This window comes from Macrotis lagotis, chromosome 8 (genome assembly GCF_037893015.1).
Source record: "Macrotis lagotis isolate mMagLag1 chromosome 8, bilby.v1.9.chrom.fasta, whole genome shotgun sequence".
Classification (NCBI taxonomy): domain Eukaryota; kingdom Metazoa; phylum Chordata; class Mammalia; order Peramelemorphia; family Peramelidae; genus Macrotis; species Macrotis lagotis.
Window position 1 is genome coordinate 72,318,982 of NC_133665.1, and position 22,084 is coordinate 72,341,065.

The 22,084-nt window shown below is 34.3% G+C and overlaps 1 protein-coding gene across 4 annotated transcripts in view; it reads right to left on the reverse strand.

Moving 5' to 3' along the window:
- PTPRD (protein tyrosine phosphatase receptor type D) overlaps nt 1–22,084 on the reverse strand; it is a 604,004-nt gene that overhangs the window by 180,555 nt on the left and 401,365 nt on the right. Inside the window, exons 11-17 of one of the 4 annotated variants that reach the window (XM_074197505.1) lie at nt 21,764–22,069; nt 20,669–20,862; nt 18,461–18,487; nt 16,036–16,153; nt 3,535–4,122; nt 2,997–3,094; nt 1,652–1,911 (exon numbers count right to left, since the gene is read on the reverse strand). In XM_074197505.1, the coding sequence (XP_074053606.1) occupies nt 1,652–1,911; nt 2,997–3,094; nt 3,535–4,122; nt 16,036–16,153; nt 18,461–18,487; nt 20,669–20,862; nt 21,764–22,069 (1,591 nt within the window). Of the gene's footprint in view, nt 1–1,651; nt 1,912–2,996; nt 3,098–3,534; nt 4,123–16,035; nt 16,154–18,460; nt 18,488–20,668; nt 20,863–21,763; nt 22,070–22,084 lie in introns of all 4 variants that reach the window. The other 3 variants (XM_074197504.1, XM_074197507.1, XM_074197506.1) reach the window with 3 other exon arrangements.

Consider the following 22,084-nt stretch of genomic DNA (forward strand, 5'->3'; position numbering starts at 1 on the left):
AAGAATGCTTTCTTTTTCCTCTCATTCTGTTTTCTGCTGTAGCTATTTTCAGGACCAGATTAAGACAAGAAGGGAATACCATAGCTTTTTCTTTCCTCTCTTTTCCTATCATCCTCTTTGCTATACATTCTCTCCTTTCTCCCCAGTTTCACACAGAGCAAACAAGTAAAGAAAAATAAAGGCAAGTAGGGAAGAAGTCAACAAAAGAGATATTATGAATTTATTCATTCACCCATTCAGAAATAGCAGAATGAAATGTAAGCCTTTCTTTTCATACTATAACCTTCCTCAAGCCATGAATCTTTTGGTTGTCACCTTATTTTTCTTCATTATAATTAAATGAATTATAGAGTTTTCCCCTCTTATTCCTATGAATTCCATGTATTAAAGTCACTTTTTGGGGTGGGTAGGGAGAGTCTTTCCCATTTTACAGTATTCAAGGACAGAAACAGAACTAAGTAAACACTGCAATGAAAAATCTACACTTCAGAAAAGTCAAATTGTGCTCTTAAGGATACCTAATGTATCACTTTTGTACTTCTTCCCTGAAGTCTGTTTTTAATCAGTCTTATTATGGCATAACAGAGACCAAAGGTTCTTAAAGACTGTGCCATTGAAATTCCAGGCTCTGATAGAAAGACTTTGACTGGAAGGCAACCTGGTCCTGGACTAAAGTTTACTTTTGAGGATGAACCTGAGTTGAGGAGGACCACGAGGAGGTGAAATTTTAACAGCAACATTATCCACATTTCTTCCTCTCACTGTCTATTCCCCCATTTTGTCCCCAATTTTACTATTCATATTTACTATTATTTTTAATATCATTAAAACAATGCATATTGCTGTCATATTGAAGATATACGTGAAAAGATGAAGAGATAATTAAAATTGTAGACCATAAAAATTATATTAATTTAATATTTTGGTGAATCTATTTTTTTAAGAGTAGGTAGATGAAACAGTGGATAGAATACTGTGCCTGAAAACCAGAGGACTCATCTTCCTGAGTTCAAATCTAGCCTCAGACACTTACTAGCTGTGTGACACTTAACTTTATTTGCCTCAGTTTCCTCATCTGTCAAATGAGCTGAAGAAAGAAATGCCAGCCACTTCAGTATTTTTTCCAAGAAAATCCAAATGGGGTTACAAAGAGCTAGGCATAACTGGAAAACCAAATAATAATTAAAAAAAAAAAACTACAATTGCACTCCACTGGTAAGCTTGAATTCAAATTTATCAAAGATTTTGCCTCATAAACATTTTGTGAATTTCTCAGTCAGGGTTTCTTGTAGTATGTCTAAAATAAACAAATCAAATATATTCCTACATTCTGTAAGTGATTCAGTAACTGTCAGAATCACCAGTTTCTTTTTGCTTAAGGAAATTGATTTTTCATGAGGGCTCACAGATTTATCTGTGAATTGGCCTAAATACATATGGACAGGATAGTTGTGGTAACAAGAACAAATATTATATTATTTTCTCTATACTATAATATCATATTAATATTAATATTGATTTTAGGAAATCTTCTGCCAAATGGTAATCCTCTGCCAATTGGAGGGACTCTCTTTCTTCTTATTGCTACTCTTTTTCTCCTTCCTCCCCTCCCCCCCTCCTTACCATTAGACTATTTCCTTTACAGACTTACTTTATGTTTTCATTTGCTGGTACTTCTGGCAGTTGCACAGTTATCATCCCATCCAAGTTGGTTTTCCCAATGAAGGCAGGTTTGGTACGCAGGACATCTGGAGCTGTCTTTGCTGTCACCCTGTGCTGGAGACCACCAGCACTATTCCCTCGATTTGTCAGGACAAATGAATAGGATTTCTCAGGCTTTAGGTTGACAATTAGTTTCTGTGTGGCCCGGCCATCTACCTCAACTACCATTTTCCCATCATCATAAAGGATCTAAACAGAAATATCATTCAACAATGTTTGATTAACAGAGATACAAAATGGATAGTCTATAATGATATGTTCTTGTTTATGTATTAGTAATAAGCATCAAGAAGGCCAGAAATGTTTTATCTCAATTTTTAAAATTAGCAAAGTGCTTCCATAAAGTAGAACTTTACTGATTGAAATTAATGATCATACATATTAATTCAATAGGATTGTATGAACATTCTGAGTTCTGTAGAATTCAGAACAGTCATTATCCTTTTGTAAGATTCTTTCTCTTTTTATATAAACTATTCACACCAAATTTTTTTTAAAGTTTTCATTATTTTTTCATTTTAAAGACTTTTTTTTTTTTTAAATAAGCAGATATGGAGTTGAAAATCCTGAATTTGAATCTGGGCTCCATCATTTTCTCCCTGTCTAGAGATGTGACATTTAAATTTTCTAGGTTTCAAATTCCCAATCTGTAATGTAAGATCAATAGTGAATATGTTCTACATTCCTTTGTAACTCAAAATCTTGTGATGTTAAAAAGTTACAGAAGCATAGAAAGAGAGAGCTTCACTTAGGTATTACCTGGCCCTAGCTTAGCCCTCATGTGTGTCACACAATAGTTTTTACTGTGGGATCCAAGAAGAAATTAAAGGAAAATCTGGGCAAATAGTGAATTCAACCAGTCTACTTCAAGCTAAACATATTAAAGATAACTAGAAGCCAAGAAAATTTCTCTGAAGAAGGGTCAAAGGTTCTGATTTAGGTTCAAGTTTGATGTATTAAAGCAATTTAATTTGTTTTTTACTCCCTGTTGTACTTAGAACCTAATAACCTGAAGTAGTCAGAGTTTATTTCCACCATTATATGAAATGTTGACCTTCTGATTCCTTCTTGGAATGCTGCCCTCTTAGACTTACATCCTGGATGTAAGTTCATAATGCCAAAAGCTAAATGCTAAGACCATGTTCAATAATGGTTCTCATACCTCCTAAAGACAGAAGAAGCAAACAATCTCCCATGCTCAGCAAATCACTGAACCAGAGGTTCTATCACCCCGAATTCTATCCAAGATGGTTTACAAATGAGAAACAACTTACTTTGAAAGGCATGGCAGAATTATAATTCTCTGGAATCTCCCAAGACAGCAATACTGATGTCTTCATTACTGCTTTGACGTGAAAATTTTTTGCAAACACTGCTGGAAAAGGAAAAACAATGTATTCAAACTATTTCTAAAAACTCACTACCTATCCCTTTTCTACCACTAACCAAAGGGAATAAACTACTTGCTTCCTATTTTGATCCATGTGAGAAGTGACGGTGTCCTACCTTTTTAAGGCATTCACTTTAATACCCCATTCTTACAAAGGTAGTTCCTTTCATACCAATTCTTTTATCTACTTTGTGCTTTCCTTACCTGAAGATAATGTGCGACTGTCAGCCAGACTTGCTTGGCATGGAATAACTGAAATCTACAGCATCCGAAACATATTAAGATTTACATACATTACCTTGTGCTCTTGTGGAACCTATTAATATGAATGGGACGATCAGTTTTTTTTACAGCTTCAAAACACTGATATCCCAAGACCGACATTCCTTTCAAGGAGAAGGCCATAAGCAGACAAATCCTACCTTGATCCACAGGCAGTGTCCTGAACTGGACACTTGGACTATATGGACCGGGCCCTTTGCTTGTATGAGCACGTACTTTTACATCATATGTGGTATCTGGTTTTAGGCCAGTAAGTGTCAGAGTGGTATCAGCAGGAACAATGAGCTGCTCCACAGGGTGATGAGGGATGTTGATATCCCTATATAGAAGTGTATACTTGGTGATAATGCCATTTCTCTCTGCTAAGACGGGTGGCTGCCAGGATAACTGGACTGACGTGGAGGTGGTGCCTTCTGAGTGGAGGTTCTGGGGGAATCCATTGGGCACTTCTTCAGGAACAGAAATCTCCTTGACCATCTCCTCCCCAAAGCCCACTTTGTTTTTAGCGGAGAGCCTAAAGATGTAGGATGCTCCTTTATGGATATCCATAGCAGTAAAGTGGTCTTCTTTCTCTGAGAATTCAAGGGTCGTGAGCAGCTCCATGTCCTTTCGGCCAAATTTTAGACGATAACCCTGAAGAGGGCCAAATGTATCAACAGGAGGATGCCACTGGATGAGTGCAGTGTTCATCTGGGTGTGACTAATCACCAGCCGGGGTTTCCCTGGAACTGGAGTACAACAAGACTTCATCATTGTGGGGGGTTGAGTTAAGAAAATCAAAATATACATTCTAAAATTTGAATTTGTTTCACCCCCCCAGAGAAGCCATGTTACTTAAGCCTATGTGCAGGTAATTATGTGATATGCCTTCCCTTAGGTCTCCAAGAACTAGGAGGCCTTCTCAAAACCATCTACTCCAATACCATCCTATTACAGAGAGGGAAAGCTGACATTCAGAAAGAGGGAATTCTAAAATCCTGCTCTAGCAATAAGAAACAGAGCCAGCAAGGAATCAAATGTGGGTCTTCTAATTCTGAAGCCAGTGCTCTTTTCACTTTTCTACCTAAGATGACAATTCAGTTTAAACAGTTTTATTTTGATGTCGACCACTAACAAATTCTAGGGGGGAAAATTATGTATGCAAGCATGAAAGAATGAATCAAATTCAAGATTTTGAACAGACAGATGAGGAACAGAATCTAAGAAATGGAAGTGCTCTTCAAGATCATCTGGTTTAACCTTGACCTTAATAGAAATTTCTCCTACATTTTTCCTGAGCTACTGGTTATTCACCTTCCACTTGAATACCTCTTGAAAGAACTACTTTAAAAACTTCTTTGAAGCAAACAAGTTATGGCATGATAATCAACAGGGTTTTCTGCAGAATGAGTTCAATCAAAGCATTTTAATTTTCTAGAAGAGAATGACCAGCAAATCAAGGGGAAGTAACAAAAAATTCCTTTGCTAGCAATTTCATGTTAGTAAAGATTTTGATTCTGCCCTTTATGATGTAATCATCAATAATTCAATACTTCAGAGACCTGTGACTTCATCAGAGACTCCTGAAGCCACCAAGGCAGATTTTTAAAAAAATCACCACTAACCTCTGAGTGATGACCCTCTTCAAAATTAAATAGGTAATTAGCTTCAGCTAAGTCAGTTTCAGAATGTGGCACAATTATTCCCAATTGTTTTCCAACAATCAAGAATATTATTTTAGTTTTCTTATAAAATCCAGTAATTAAAAAGATGTATTAAAATGATCTTATTCAGAGTAAAACATTAAATCATCTTTTATAAAAGATCCATTGGCAAGAACACTAGGTTTGGAATTAGGGTGAATTTTGCCTCAGCTCCTTAATCACCTTTGCAATCTTTGCTTTCTCTTTAGGGCCTTAGGTTTCTCCTCAGTGAAATGATGGATTAAATAAAATGGTTTTAAGGTTCCTTACAGCTTGAATCATTGAAATGTCAGTTTTCACTACATTGGTAACTAGAGTCATTAGTATTCAACTAGAGAGAAACAAGGTACTAATTTAATTAAAACATACTCTCCTTTTTAGGTGATAATTCTCCTTTTGGTGATTTTGAGGGCCTATACAAAATGTATCAGCATTTTATTTCTAGAAAATTGTGCCCTGTGAATTTCACCACATGAGTCACGAAGATCTGTTTGTGAAGGAAGAGAGTGAGTAGGCATATAGATGTCTACAATGGTTCCTTCCTCCAGTACTTTACTGTAATGGGAAGACTAGAGATTCAAATTCTTGTCTTTGTGCTTCTATAAACTACAAGAAAGGTTAACCTTAAGAATGATTAGAATTGACCAAAGCCACACAGATAGTAAACAGCAGAATGAGTGGAAAATAATATTTTTCTCTCTTTATAAAAAAAAAAGGTAACCTATGGTTCTACAAAATGGAGTAGAAAAAAATAATTGAGGTAGGAAAGGAAATACTCAAAGGAGAAAATGAATGATATGAAACAATGGGAATAAATATTAAAGTATCAAAATAGGAACATCATGTGAATTCTGCCATTCTAAATAAATCAAAATGAAAACTTACAGTCCTAAAGTTAAAAAAAAATTTGCCCCTGGATTTTACCTTTAATACTCACAAGCTATGCAACTATGAGCAAGTCACAATAGGTCAAATAAGCTCAGTTTCCACATCTCCAAAATGGGCAAGGAGACATTTCAATACAGGCTTCTTAGGGTTTTCATCAAGAAAGTCTGCATAAACATAAACCTGTAATAATTTAGATCAACCTTACTGAAAAAAGACCCAAAAAGGGGATCCATGTCTTGATATTCTTGTATCTTTTCTCTTTCTTATTCTGGTTAGATAATGCAATAATGAGGCAAGTTATTCTGAACCCCAGGAGTTATAATTCCAATTTCTTTCAGCTTAAGAATGGCAATCAGCAATTTTTTTTACAATTTAATTATGCTTTAAATTTTTTTTATTTAAGGCAATGGGGTTAAATGACTTGCCCAAGGTCACACAGCTAGGCAATTATTAAGTGTCTGAAGTCACATTTGAACTCAGATCCTCCTGGCTCCAGGGCTGGTGCTCTATCCACTGTGCCACTTAGCTGCCCCACACAATTTAATTATAAAAGGCAATAATTACAATATGAATTACCTACAAATTAGATAATGGCTTAAAAGTGGTTTGATTCCAATAAAAAATTAAACTGTAAAACAACTATTCTTCAAAAGTATTCTCTACCTCATTTGAGGGGAATATAAAATGGGTATGATTAGTCCTTCAGCATTAGGTAGATGTCAAAAAAAAGAGTTCAACTGTTCATCTAAAGAGTTTTTCATTGTTCTATACAGCAGAAATGGAAAAAAAGTATGGCCCATACTCTCCAATCCTGCTGAACCAGAATAAAATGGATTTGGAAAATATTTAACAAAACAAAATTCAAAACTATAATAGAGCATAAGTAATGTTAATATATAGTTTTTCTAAGTCAACATGTGTCTTTCAGGGATGCTTATGTACAGTTTAGTAGTCCTGTTTCTATTTGAGTTTTACACCAATGTAGTACAGGATCAGAGAGTTGAAGTTAAAAGGGATTCTAGAGTTTTGTTTTGTTTTTTTAAAATAATTGAGAATAGTACTGATTTTATTCAAGGTCAGGAAAGTATTAAGTAGTAGAGGCACGGGTTGGAGCCAAGGTAATCTTAACTCCAAATGTAGCAGGTTTCTCACTGTAATGTACTGCACTGAATAAGTAAGGGGAGACAATATAACTCCTCACAGATTCTAAGGAGAAAACTGCAAGCTGTTACCAAGTTATTTAGAGAATACATTGTTTTTATGCACATGGCAGCTCTCACACTTGAGACCATTATTTTTTTTTTTTTTAAATGATTAGCAGGCTCTAGAAAGCAGGTAAGAATGAGTTGGTTTTCTAGGAGTAGAGAAAGGACTCTGTGAATGTGTGTCAAAATATACAGTTAGAGTTGCATAGATCCCCATGAATTTTATTGTGTGACTGCAAATGTCTCAACTAAATTATGTTAAATTATTTCATATACAGAGTCCTGTTTACCTGCAAATTAGTAAAATCAAAGAACAATTAGGTAACATAACAGATAGAACATTGGACTCAGAATCAAGAAGACTCATCTTTCTGTGTTCAAATCTGGCTTCATACTCATACTAGCTGTGTGAGCTTGGGTAAGTCACAATCTTGCTAACTTCAATTCCTCATCTATAAAATGAGCTGGAGAAGAAAATAGCAAATATTCCAGTATTTTTAGCAAGAAATCCCAAAAGTGGTCATGAAGTATCCTATATAATTGAACAACTGTCATAAAACCAATAAAGACACAGTAGTCAAGTCTTTTAACATTTCAAAGACTCATTTTCCTTATCTGTAAAATTAAGAATTACATGATTTCTAAGGTCTGAATCCTATGAGTCTAAAATATTTTTAAGAATATTTATTATATTATAACAGCATATCAGTAATCTGACTGCAAGTTACCTATCCATCTGCATTTGCCACTATTCCCCTTCATGCATTCAACTTTCCAAGCACAATGGACCAAAAAACGTGTTACCTAACCTCATCCTATACTCTCCTGACTATATACCCCTGTAGGTCATCCACCATGCCTTGAATGCATTTACTTCTTATCTTTTTTTTTTTACTGAAATCCTCCTCCTTTTTTTCAAATCTCAACTTCAATGCTACTTCCTACTTGAAGCCTTTCTTCTGAACCATTCCCTACCCCCACCCTTACTCCTATCTGTAAATATTTTCTCCCCAGATTTTTTAAGGTAAATTTTTTTTCTCTGCTCTTTCCCCTTTGTATCATATTTATTTTTTTGCCTTGAACTACAAACTCTCTCCTTCCATTAGATAGAAAGATTATTGAGAGTTGGAAGCAGGGGGACCTGGGACACTTTTGATCTTTGTCTTTTCATTGTCTAACATAATAAGCACTACCACATAAAGTACAATTTATAGTACTGAACTGAAAGGCTAATAACAGACCAGATAAGAACAAAATAATTGAGAGGTAAGTACAGTCCATGACATATTTGTCAGAACTCACTACAAATACTAGATAAACTAATATTTTGTATTAAATTTGGAATGCTCTGTCATCCCATTGAATTGAGATCTTAGCATAGTGTTAGGTCAGATTAATGTTTAGTAAATGTTGATTGATGGATTAAATTTATAAAAATAATTTGGTCTGCAAAAACAACAACAGCAACCACAACCTAAATTACCATAAGCTGGCAAATTCCAAAGTCAGATAAAAGCTCTTGCAGCACTTACAAAGCTTCTTAAAAGCCAGAGAAGGTTTTCATTTCTATGAGTTTGTTAGCAGCTCCCAAGGCAATGAAAATGTTAATAATACTGATAAGGTGAGATTAAGAAGAAATTCTTTGTCAGGTTTTTGGTTCTGTTTTTTTTTTTTTTGAGTTGGAATTAAGGAGAACATTCTGAAGATTTGCAGAGTTCTTGTTTTGGAATTAGTGAATGTTCATTCATACAGAATGTCCATCTACCTATCAACATAAGTTTATGTATGATGCTTGTATGAAACATATAGAGAGGCTACATGGCAGTAGAGAAGCAGTCTTGGTGTCAGAAAGATCTGCGTTCAACTCCTTCTTCCTACTAATATTGCCTGTATGACCCTGGAAAAGTCCCTTAATCTCTCAGTGCCCCGAGACAAGAATTATTTTTGCTGTTGCTGAATTGTTTCAGTCATGTTTGACTCCTTGTGACCTCATTTGGGATTTTCTTTGTAAAGATACTGGAGTAGTTTCCCATTTCCTTCTCCAGATCACTTTACAGATGATGGACTGAGGCAAACAGGGCTAAGTGACTTGCCCAGGGTCATGTAGCTAAGAAGTGTTTGAGGTCTGATTTGAACCCTGGGTTCTCCCAACTCCAGAACCAGTGTTCTTACTCACCATACCACCTAACTGCCTTCAGAATAACACTAGTTAGCATTTTTATTGATATATAAAATATGTGCATGTGATATATAAAATATGTGCTATATATCATATATATTACAAATATATGCCATATAAAAACTGACTTTAATTTTAGAAAAGGTATAATCTACATTGGTAAAGAGAATTTCTCCACAGCAAATAAAATTTTAGATCCATTCCCAACTGCATTTTACAAAGAAAAATTAAGTCTCTGAATATTTAATTGTCACAATCTATCAATCATCCTAGCATTCTTCATTTTGATATTGTAGTTGACCTGATAAAACTTTCAGTTCCTTGAAAGACTAAGTGGACAGAAAGTTTTAAAGTCTGATAAGGCTTGTCTAAACCAGGGAACATAACATAAAAATGTATCATATTGCTTTGACCATCATATAGATAATACTAACCAAGTTCAGATTGATATTCTGGATACCTAGCGATACCTGGCTTATTAATTATAATTACACTGAATTATAGTGGTTCTTATATTCCCTGACTGGCTGAGACTTGATTATATCTCTGGTCATGACAATAAAATTCATTTAGTAGTGGAGAGCAATGCATTTTAAACTAATTTATCTCATTTCTTTGAAAGACATCTTCAAACTGACCTGGTCAATTACCAACAAAGAAGTTGTTATATATAATAAGTATTCATAATAAATAAGGATACACAGTAATCACTAGCATTTCAGTCAAAAGCATATGTGAAATTGCTGCATCCCAGGCAAATTTAGGAGACTGAAACTTCAAAATAGGTCTCAGTAAAGAGGTAAGACACATACGTGATACCTAAAATGCTGACATCAGCATCCAAAAAATAAAAGACTCGTCACACTATTTACAAACTGGGACCATTATTCTTTGTAACAAAAACTCATCTACATGAAACAACCAGTAATATCTAAACCACAGAAAAAAACTGTATAACCCAAGTCAGTGGTGGAAAGAGATAATGGTAACCAAGTACATTATTTCCAACCAAGTGTCTTCCAAGAAAAATTTAGGTCATCCTCTCTTTAGCCATATTGACAATTTTTCATTTTTAATGGATAGAAAAAAATTTACTGGACAAGAAATCATAGGTCCTACATTTGAGTTCTGATCTTCAGTTAGCTATGTGTGTCATTTAAGGAAAATTATTTTCTCTGAGTACACTTTACTTTCTTCATCTATTAGAAAGTGGAACAAAATGACAATGATAAATAAAAGCTAGCATCTTCAGCACTTTAAGGTTCAGAAAGCACTTTGCAAATCTTATTTTATCCTCACAACAACCCAGGGAAATAGATATGCACCATTATTACCTGCATTTTAGGAGGAAATTGAGGCAGACTGAAGTTAAGTGACTCATTTTGAGTCACATGTTACTAAGTCTCTGGGCCTGGATTTGGACTCTAGGAATAGTATTCTGAACACTACACCACCTAGCTACTATTAGTAATCTCTATATTCCCTTTCAGCAGTGGAACCAGATCAAAACTTCTATGAAATTAGAAAAATAATCATGATAATGATAACTCATATTTATATACATGTTATGGTTTAGAAAGTACTGAATTCTAAAGACTCCTTTGGGATCAAGGATTTTTCATAAATGTTTGTCCAAGAGCAAAGATAATTAGTACTGAAATTATAATGAGGAGAAGCAACTAAGTACCCTGGATTGAGTTTCTTTTCTCTCCTCCATGCTCCAAGAGACTGTTCTTGATGCTATATAATGATCCTTTAATAAATCAGTATAATATCATAACTGCTCAGTTAAATTCTGAAAAAGAATTAATCAGTGATTTGCAATTAATGAGCTTCATTCAATGTTGACAGTGTTATTGACCTTGACCTTTGAGTAGTAAAAATAATGACATTAATTCAAGGATGTTAAAGGATTTGCCCAAGATCACACAACTAAGTCTCTGACTTTGTTCAATTTAGTGGCAAAATCAATATTTAGAACCAAAACATCATAATTTCTTGCCAGTGATCATTTCTTTTTTTTCCCAAGTGATCATTTCAATTTAATAAACATTTATTTAACATATACCATGTGCAAAACACTATACTAGATTCTGGAAAGAAAAGGTGAGTTGTTCTAGAAATCCTGTTATCTTGGAGCTTACAATCCAATCTAAGGGAAAATGGTGTTCATAGGTTACTGTGAGAGAAGGGAGAATGAAATGAATGCAAAAACCTTCCTGCAAAGTACAATGAGAAATTTATACAGAAGGAGATTGCTATTGGAACAGTAGTCCTAGAAGGACTTGCTGAAGTTTTGGCACCTGAAATGGTCCCTGAAATAAGGGTAAAATTTCAATAGACAGAAGTAGAGGGCAGATTCCATCCCAGAAATGAAAAATTAGCATGAGTAAAAAAATAGAGACAGAAAGGAGACCTGGATAACAATGGGAGGTACCTGAAATGTTAAATAATATTTAGGCAGACTTTACAACTTTTAAAGTGCTACATGAATATTTTATTATTGTTGTTATCATCATCAGTTACAACATTACTGTTATATGAAATATGTCTGGAAAGATAAATTGGAACCAAATGATACATAGTCTTAAAAACCAAGATCCAGAGATTTCATACCAATTCTTCAGGGAAATGTGCTTAGAAGAGAATATTAGGAAGATTAATTGGGCAGTGGCACAAAACTTACTCAGACCCACAATATTTCTTTCCCCTGCCCTATATAATGTTCATCTTTAGTTCTAGGGAGATAATGGTATTCCAGATCTTATTGTCAAATATATTAGAACCAAGGTGCCCCAAAGATGATCAGAAATAAATCATGCCATTGAAGAATTACATCATAAGAGAGGGAAAAAAAATGATCTAATCACGTAGCTAGATTAAGAATGACAGGAAGACAGCCAGGACTATTGGCATCCATCTGATGTTAGAAGAAAGTGAACAAGGCTTCATGTGTGCTGAGAGGATCCTCTAAAGCAAATTATCAGGAAGATATGGAAAAAACACCACATAGAATGGGAAGCTATGGATGAGTTGCAATTTTCATCCATGAATATATTTGCATATGTACATATACCTATAGGTACAACACATTTTTGCATATATATTATATATAAACCTATATTATTCTTATATATTCATATTATACAATTTAAAATATATTGATCAGCATTTAAAAAAAATTCTTACTGATTTATTTGCTTTTTCTTTTTGAAAATATTCTTTATAATACAGGAAAATTCTCTAGCAGGGATTGGAGGAAGATTGCAGGGGAAAATTGAGGCAACTTAAAATAAAAGACATCAACATTTTATCTAAAAAAAGAAATATGCATGTATTGTGATACAGAAAAATTTATGCTAACTCTTCCTTCTTGTATTATTGCTCAGGCTTTCTATTTTTCTCCTGGAATGGGAGGGATTGCAAGAATAAATCAATGGGCTGGTAATAAGAGAGATTTGGTTCTGACCTTTGATTTTCACCTGCTAGGCTAGGAGTGCTATATTGTGCTACCACTGCCAGTTTTGCTTCTTCCATTCCCCTCTGACAGGTGCTTTATTCACAGCCAAGAACATGAGACAGAAAGTGAACAGGAAGCTCTAACAGGCACCACTAAAAGGTGTGGAGAGGTTCCAATGATGTGACAGTTAGAGGAAGAGGGCCCAACATCTTCACAGGTTCACATGGCAAAAATAAAAACAGGCAACAATATGTGGATCTGAGAATTTCTACAAGTTAAAGGAGCTTTCAGCCTTTTTTAGCTAAAAAGGCTTGAGAAATTGAGACAGAATGTCAGGAAAAAAATAGAAACAGGAAAGAAAAGGAAAAGGGTAACAGTGTTCACTTAATAAAGTTTTTTTCTTCAAAAATAGGCTTTATTTCTTTTACTTCCTATACTAGAAGTTGAATTCTCTTAAATCTGAGTTGTGCTGCAACTACTTCATTCTACTGCTAATTAATCAATCATAGCACCTGACATTTGCATCTTGTTTGAAAATTTATTAAGCATTTTCCTGAAAATGAAGGAGATAGTGGATCTATTATGGTTTCCATTTAACAGATGAGGGAGACGAGATTGAAGAGAGGATAAATGACCTGATCACAGCTACACAGCTAGAAAAGTTTCTGAGCAAAGGTGTATGTAAATCTAAATCATATCGGGACTTCATATCTCTTATTGTATGATGGATGCAGAATAAAGTTAATTATCATACATTATAAGGAACTCAATCAGCAGGTGAAGTTTCCCTTCACCTTCCTTCACTTTCCATCACAAATTGAATCTACTTCCTGGTCAGGACTGGGAGGGCTCAATTGCCAGTTTGTGCTGTGAATATTCTGACTTGGGAATCTAATTTAGGAAAATATTTATTTTCATCTTAAAAGCACAAGGCATATATGAGCTCTCTCTTTTTTTTATTCCTTGTTTTATGTCCTGATTGACCTATCACAACCTTTCATTTCCAAAGTCATTTAAGACTCTTAATTTAAATAATGATTTACAAAATACCCAAGTAACAAATCTGGTCCTATCAATTAGAAGTTAGAGAATTTAGAGATAGAAAGAAACTAATGAGTTCAGTCATTTTTCAGTCATGTCCAACTATTCATATAGCTTATTTGGGATTTTCTTGACAAAAGATACTAGAGTAGTTTACCATTTTCTTCTCCAGCTTACTTAACAGATGAAGAAACTGAGGCAAACAGGGTTAAAGTGGCTTGCCCAAGGTCATACAGGAAGCAAGTATTTTATAATGGTATACTTTCCTTCTTTCCTTTCAAAATCAGATTATTGGGGCAGCTGGGTGGCATAGTAGATAAAGCACCAGCCCTGGAGTCAGGAGTACCTGGGTTCAAATATGGTCTCAGACACTTAATAATTACCTAGCTGTGTGGCCTTGGACAAGCCACTTAACCCCGTTTTCCTTGCAAAAACCTAAAAAAAAAAATCAGATTATCATATTGTTCCACACTGTGAGGGAATACCATAAATCTATCACTGGCTTGGCAGAGCAGGAGAAAACATGACTGTCCTTGTTTCTAAGTGTTTTTAATTATAGATTGATTTTTTATTAAATCTGGCTTTAGGAGGGGAACATCTTAAGAAAACAAGGGGGTTGGTTGGTGAATTGTCTTTTCACTAAAGCCACTGTAGATTAAAAGTTTTAAACATTACTCTTCTGAAAATTTGAATGGATTTCTACCAATTAAAGATGTTCCAAAGTCCTCAATAAAAATGCTATAAAGTGAATAAATACTGAAATGCCAAAGGAATGACACTAAATCTAGATGATGCAAGAAAACCACTCAAGCTATTTTTCTAATCTGTGCTGTTGATGTAGTAAATCCTATAGCTTTGCCCAACTTACATTAACCATATCTTATTGATATGCCAAAGCATAACTGCTCCTTTGTACCAAATTTCAGTCTTAAGTGAATTATTAGGATAAGGTTATAAACTCAGGGAAATGAGGATTTATGCTAGAACTGTGGGGGCTACTTTTGCATTTGGGAATTCCTTCTGCCAAGGGTTAGCCCTGGGTCATCTGTCCTCAGCAGCTGGCTAGCTCCTCAATCAATAAGCCAACAAACATTTATTCAGTACCTGCTCTGTGTAGAGAACTTGATCTAGGAACAAAGGGAAGGAGAAACTATTATGCATTTCCCTGGGGGGAAAAATAAAATTGAGGTAGCTTTCTAAGACCTATATAACCCTTTGGTTATAGACCTGTAACATGACAATTCATTTCATCTCTAATCACAGGTAAGTTCATGAAAGATTGTATTTAAAATTATTTTTTTTACTTTATCTAAACTAATTCATTTAGTTTGAAGGAAGGTTTAGGACTTGGCAATTAATTAGATAATTAGTAATGGGGAGAAAATTGAAATCTACAAAGCCCTGTATTTGTATCTAAAGGCACACAGAATGCATCCTTTTGCAACCTGAGCTGACATTCCTTTTGGTATCTGTTGAATAATTTTAATTTCTCTGCTTCATTGGCTTGTGTTTTTTCTTTGGTCCTAATGCAAGGATTCTAATATAGAACATATCGAATGCTTCTGTCCGCAGATGAAATAAAAAGCTATCTATCATTAGTATCTGACCTGACCTATAGTGGGCACCAAGATACTTACCTCAAGCATTTTGAGTTTATTCCCCTTTATTCTGGGACTTTTAGTAATACCACTAACTAGTATCCAGGGAATTGGCGTGGTGGACAAATGATGGGGGAGGAAGAGAAAACTTAAATGAGTCAGTTAAGCTTCAGATCAACAGACCCATTTGAAAGATTGTTGAGGGCAGTGGAAGAACTGACATTAATTAAAAATAACCTTTCCATTAGGATTATTAGAATATGAAACAGTGGGGTAGCATGGTGCAGTAGAAAGAATGGTGGAATTGGAGTCAGGAAGTTATCTCAGGTACTCACTACCTGTCCAGCACTAAGCAAGTAATTTGCCCTCCCTTGGCATAAGTTCCTTATCTGTAATAAGAGGGGTTTAGTATAAGTACCCTCTGAGGTCCCTTCCAACTCTTGAGCCATGACAAATTTGAATTCTGCATCTTATTCCCCTTGTCCCAATGAACATAGATCATCCAAAGTTAATTATGACCCAGAAGTTTATTCTGAAAAGTATTTTCTAATATGTTTCAGGGCATGTGAATTTAAAGCAAAATATTACCTGCACCAGTGGTAGACACCAATTTGGGCTTGCTGCGAGCTCCATCCCCTTTGGTTGTGTAGGCTGTCACCGTAAGGGAATAAGCAGTTTCTGGTTGCAGTCCAGAAATGATCATGTCCTGAAATGACAAAAGAGAACCAGAGACTCTATCAGAGCCCACATCTCCACTGAGGGATTCTAGAACCATTCAATTATCCAGCACATGCTTTAGAATCATCTGAAATGGAAAGCATAGGGAAAAAGAGTGCCTGGAGATCCCCTTAAAAATTACTGTTATGAATTTGGCTTTTATCTGTGCTCAATGCAAAGTAGTTTTCTGTGTAATTAAAATACAATTCAATTGAACAAATATTTATTGCATCTACTATGTGAAAAATATAATTTTGTTGGTGCTGCAGCTTTAAGGACAAAAAAAAAAAGAGTCAGGAACTGTCGATGAATTTATCCTGCAGTTGGAATGAAGAAGGTAATTCCATGAATACAAAACCACTAGGTTTTAGTAAATGTCTATTTTACTAGTGTTTAAAAAAATATTTTGCTAGTGTTCAAGATCCTACCAGTACATCTTCTAGTCTACAAGCTCCATGATATCTCATTGCAATACTTTTCAGTGACTCCAGCACCTAATTTGTTTTGCTGCTCTACTCAAATTCTTCTTATCTGTCAAGCAACAAACTTGCCTTTAATCTAATTACTCTACTTTTTATTTTACTTCCTCTTCCCACATTGCAAATATAGTCACTGATCTAAATCGAGTTCTCAATCTATTGCTCATCTTTCTGCATATTCTCTTCCCTAATGGCCTTTTAAATCATATGACTTTAATGATCAATTATTTTATATGTATCTGTCAAGCAACAAACTTTCTCAAATTTCTGTTGTGCATCTCTACATGCTGCTTGAATATTTGTAATCAGACATTCTGTTATAATCTCTAACTCAACTGACCTTAAACAACTCATCTTATCTCCTGCTCTATTGCAGTAGACATTTTCTCATGTACTCTATTAGAGTAGACTCCTATTTCTCTATTGAAGTAGACATTTTCTCTTGTACTCTATTATCAAAACTAAGTCTACTTAGATTTCTATTTTCTCTCCATGACTAATTATCTAATTAATTGCCAAGTCCTAGCAAACCTTCCTTCAAATTTCTCTAGTTTGTGCTTTACTTTCCTGCTTGTGGTTAAAACTCATCAACATATACATCAATTGTAGTCAATAAAAGCTTCCTAACTGGTCTCTCTCTAGATATAGAATTCCGTCCCCTACTCTGTCTAACCTACTTAGTCTAATATACATTCATAATCAGATCAATCTTCTTAAAACATTGTTTTCCAAAATTTCAATATTTATTTAATAATCCTCATTGACACCCACTAGCTATATCTATTTTTTTTACTCTACAATTCAAAGTACACCATCATACTGTCATCAAACCTCTTTAACAACTTCCCAGAATGAATTCCAGCATTGAATCAAACTGATCTATGCACTATGTCTTGATGTTGTTGCCCTGCACTACCAACTCTATGACTTTCTGATACTCATTCCTCCTTTCTCTCTTGGATCACAAATTTTCAATCCCCTATGAAGTTTTAGTCTACTATAAATTCTTCCCAGAATGATTGAGTCCATTTTCTTTAAACTCAAAGCACCAATTGTTTATTAAATAATATGAAATATATAGCTTTTTATGTTGGTATCTTATATAATTATTAAGTTCTGTGCTGTTTCAACTTTGCATGTATTTATGTATCATATCTTCACCTAGACTTTGAGAACCTAATAGGCTTGAATTTTGTAATTTTTAATTTTTTTTGCCACTCAACATAGATACCAGAACAAAGCCTTGATCATCACAAATCAAACATTTTATTGATTGGTTTTAAAAATAGTTTTGCTCAATTAATGGTCATGACTTGATTCATTCACCTGGAATTATGTTCGCAAAATAAAGAATTATTTAAATAGAGAAACACATGTGTTCACAAAATAGAGAACATATAATAGCGAACTTGTAATTTCCTTAATAAGTCTATAGAGTGTATATGCTATGAATTGAACACAGTCATAAAGAAGTAAATTTAAACACCCTGATTTTCTCTACTCTTCAATGTCTCCATTAAAAGCATAACTATTCTGATTGGAGTGCAAAGCGAAGTTAGTAGCAGCCATCAAAACAAATGCCTATAGGGGTCCATAACATTCCTTTTGCAATTCTCAATTCCATGCCAGATTCACAAAATAAAAGCCAAATTTAAAAAAAAAGGTGCCATGAAGTGGGGACAATTTCAATAATCTGTTAGTACATGCATCTGTGCAAACAATAAAAATATTTTATAAAGAAATGATAGGGATGCTATAAAAATTCACACAAACATATACACAGTCTGTTTTCATCAGGCCAGTTGACAGTTACTCACATGTTCAGTAGTATCATCAAATTCCCACTGATTGAGAGTAAAGATGATTGGAAAAACAAAACAAAAACAAAATGAAGAGTAAATTGTAGCCTCTATGAGGCAATTTTGCCCTGTATATACATATATATGATGAGTATGTTTTATATATACTTATATACATAAGTATTATATAGATATATATATAACTTAATATGAGGCATATCCATATATATCATTATTTTCAAAAGTAGAGTAAAAATGATATCCTTTCCCCCCTCTCCTTTGGAGATGACAGATAGATTACAATACTTTATTACTGTAAGTAAGCAATTTTAATGTAGGTAAGCAATATACTGCATTGTAATAAACCAATGAAGCATAATAAAAGGCTAATTTTTCTATCTATGCATTATGATGTCACATTAGTTTTTGTTTAATCATAGTCTACACAAATAACTTACCATCACCTATTTAAATTACTGTGTTTCATTAGATCTAACAGTCCCAAAGAATCTTTTTTGGTTTTTTAGGTTTTTTTTTTTTTTTTTTTTTTTGCAATGCAATGGGATTTGGTGGCTTGCCCAAGGCCACACAGCTAGGTAATTATTAAGTGTCTGAGGTCAGATTTGAACTCAGGTACTCCTGACTCTAGGGCCCATGCTCTATTCACAGCACCACCTAGCCACCTCTCAAAAGAATATTTAATATCACTAATAAAGTTTCAATACACAATCAAGGAAAATCTAAATAGGAGATCAGAATAAACCAAAAATAAAAATGTACAACTGAAAGCAAAATCTGGAAAGGCTCTCCAAAGCAGGAAAGGAATTCAACTGAATGAATTATGTTTAGTGCAACTAATATGTGACTTCCATAACAAAATTATTCTTAATGTGCAATCATATATGGGATGAGGGGGGAAATATATAAGAAAAACTGATGGTTTTATTTGATTTATTTTTTATTATAGACATCAGCAAACTATTTCAATCTATTTATTGAACCAATCTAATCTATTGAACCAAAGTCAGCCCACCACCTATACAGCCTATACAGCTTGGGACTTAAAATTGTTTTTACATTTTTAAATAAAATTTTATCTTCCTGACATATGCTGTGATGATGCTCTATTTTTCCAAAAGCCCACATTTATATAACAAAGAAATAAACTTTTCAAAGAATGTACTATATTGATAGAAATTAATGTATAATAATCAACTCTTATATTGGGTTGCCATATTCATATTTGCATTTTAAGCAAACAAGTGAGATACTGAACCAACTTCTAATACTCATCTTACTCAGTAGGAATAAATTGTTCACTTTGGGGAGTCATTTAGTATATTAAAACCTCTGTGTGTATTCACTTTTACAGACCACAGGAGTATTTATTGCAATGCTATTTTTACTTACAAGATGGTATTCTATTGACCTCCAAGGATTAATAAAGCTTTTCAAATAGTCCAATGACTTACAAAGATTCTATTTCTCAAAAGGAAAGTCTTGACTTAGAAGAAACTCTTTGTCTTTTCAGAGAAAATGCAACAACTTGTTTTTATGTTCATCATTTTCATGAATTCAGATTTGAATCTATTTCTTATACTATTCAGGAAAGAAGAGTGACCTTTGCTTCAATGGATGAATTTACAGTTTTATAAGATAGGTCATCTCAGACACATTTAGATTTATAGTGAATTTCTTCATGAAGTCTTCATGTATATACCTTACACCTTTAAAACTCCTCCTTATTATATTCCCTAAGATTTGATGAAATTTTAACAATTGTATTTTTTTAACAATCTGAACTAGAAACCAAAATAAGGTTACAAAAAGTTCAATGTAATGGGTTCATGCAATTAGTTAGATTTAGAGCTAGAATGTACCTTACAAGCCTTCTAATCCAATGCTCTCAATTTACAGATAGAGAAACTTGGGATCAGAGAGGGCAAAGTCACACAAATAGTATGTGGCATAGCTGAAATTCAAACTGAGATCCTTTACTATTTCTTAAAAAAATAACAGTAAACATATTAACAAAAATGAGCACCATATTGTATAAATATAATCCTAATTTCTTTTGATTTTAATGGTTAATTCCCAGTCATGTAAATGTTTGGAAAATTGTATAAAATTAATATTTAGAACTATTTCAGTTTCTGCTTTGAGATGGTTGATTACTAAATGCATCTACAGACCAATGGGGAAAACAGTGTAATATCAAAGGATTACCTGTGCATCAGCCAGCATGACATCCTTCAGCATGGGCTGACCCTTAGGCTCACCATTTTCCATCCTCACATAATGTACTTGGTATCCTCGTATCTGGCCATGCTGTTTATTGGGCACAGGTGAGCGCCATGACACTTTAACAGATGTTGAGTTGACAGCCTCTACCTCGACTTTGCGAGGAGGACCACTAGGAACTGGAACAACATCATTGGATAAAAGAGAATTATAGGCACTTGTCCCACCCAGTCAGAGCTCTTTCTTTACTTAGGAAAAAATGGGCAGACCCACTAAGTTTTCTTTGAGGAATACAAATGGTTTCAAACAATGAAAATGGTCAACCAATCTGCTCTACCTTTCAGAGAAAAGATCAAAAAACATGACTGATGCAAAAAAAATGGAAGAAAAAAGATTATCAGAGAAATAGAAAAACATGTAAAAATGTACAAAAGCCAAGGAGGATGCTTTGAAATTCAAAGCATTAAAGTACAAAGAGATATTATATTGAAATAATAATAAAAACTGGTTGTTTGTTGTTGTGGGGTTTTGTAAAGGTTTCTGTTTCATAGTGGAACAAAAAAGATGCTTGCTTATATGGCCCATCTTCTTTTATTTTTCTCTTACTGAAGGCATTCCATATAGCACAAACCAAAAACAAAAAGTCTGGAGCATCAGTGTCTTTAAAAGATGCAAGCCAAAATTTTTATATATGAACAAACATGGCATCCAGCAACAAGAAGGTAAAAAGATATATTTGAAAAGTTAAGGTCAAGACAGCAGTTTTTTTTTTCAGAAAAATAAAAAAAGTCATAAAAAATGCAGATTAGGAAAAGAAAGACAAAGAAATAGGCTAGATCATAAGAAGTAGTAGCAAATTGTTCTCTTTGGGGGGGAAGCAAAATTACTTGGTATTTTGAAATAAAAGATGACCGAGCTGTGGCAAAAGACGTATCTTGGGTAAAAACACTGAAGTAATAGCGATGTTGTTAAAAAAAGATGAGCAGGATAAAAAAAGGGGAGTATATTGTTAGACTATACAAAGACAGCAGACTGAGTGCATGTCAGGAAAGTGCAATTCATGTAGCGAAGGCAACATACCATCTTCATCGGTCCGAATCAATACAGATAAGCTCTCAGGGCCAGGTCCAACATCAGTGTGGGCTGTCACAGAGATCCGATATTCAGTCCACTTTTCCAATTGTTCCAAAAGGTACTGAGTAGTGTCTGAAGGTATTCCCACAATTTCATGAGGTTTGTCATCTTCTCCGTCCATTGCTGTATACTTGATGGAGTATTCAGTGATAATGCCATTCTGTTTTTCCACCGGTGGAGGTTGCCAACTTACCAAAATGCTAGTGGAGCTGGGACTGGTGCAACTAATGTCTTGAGGAGGAGCTGATGGCTCTTATTTTTGGTAGT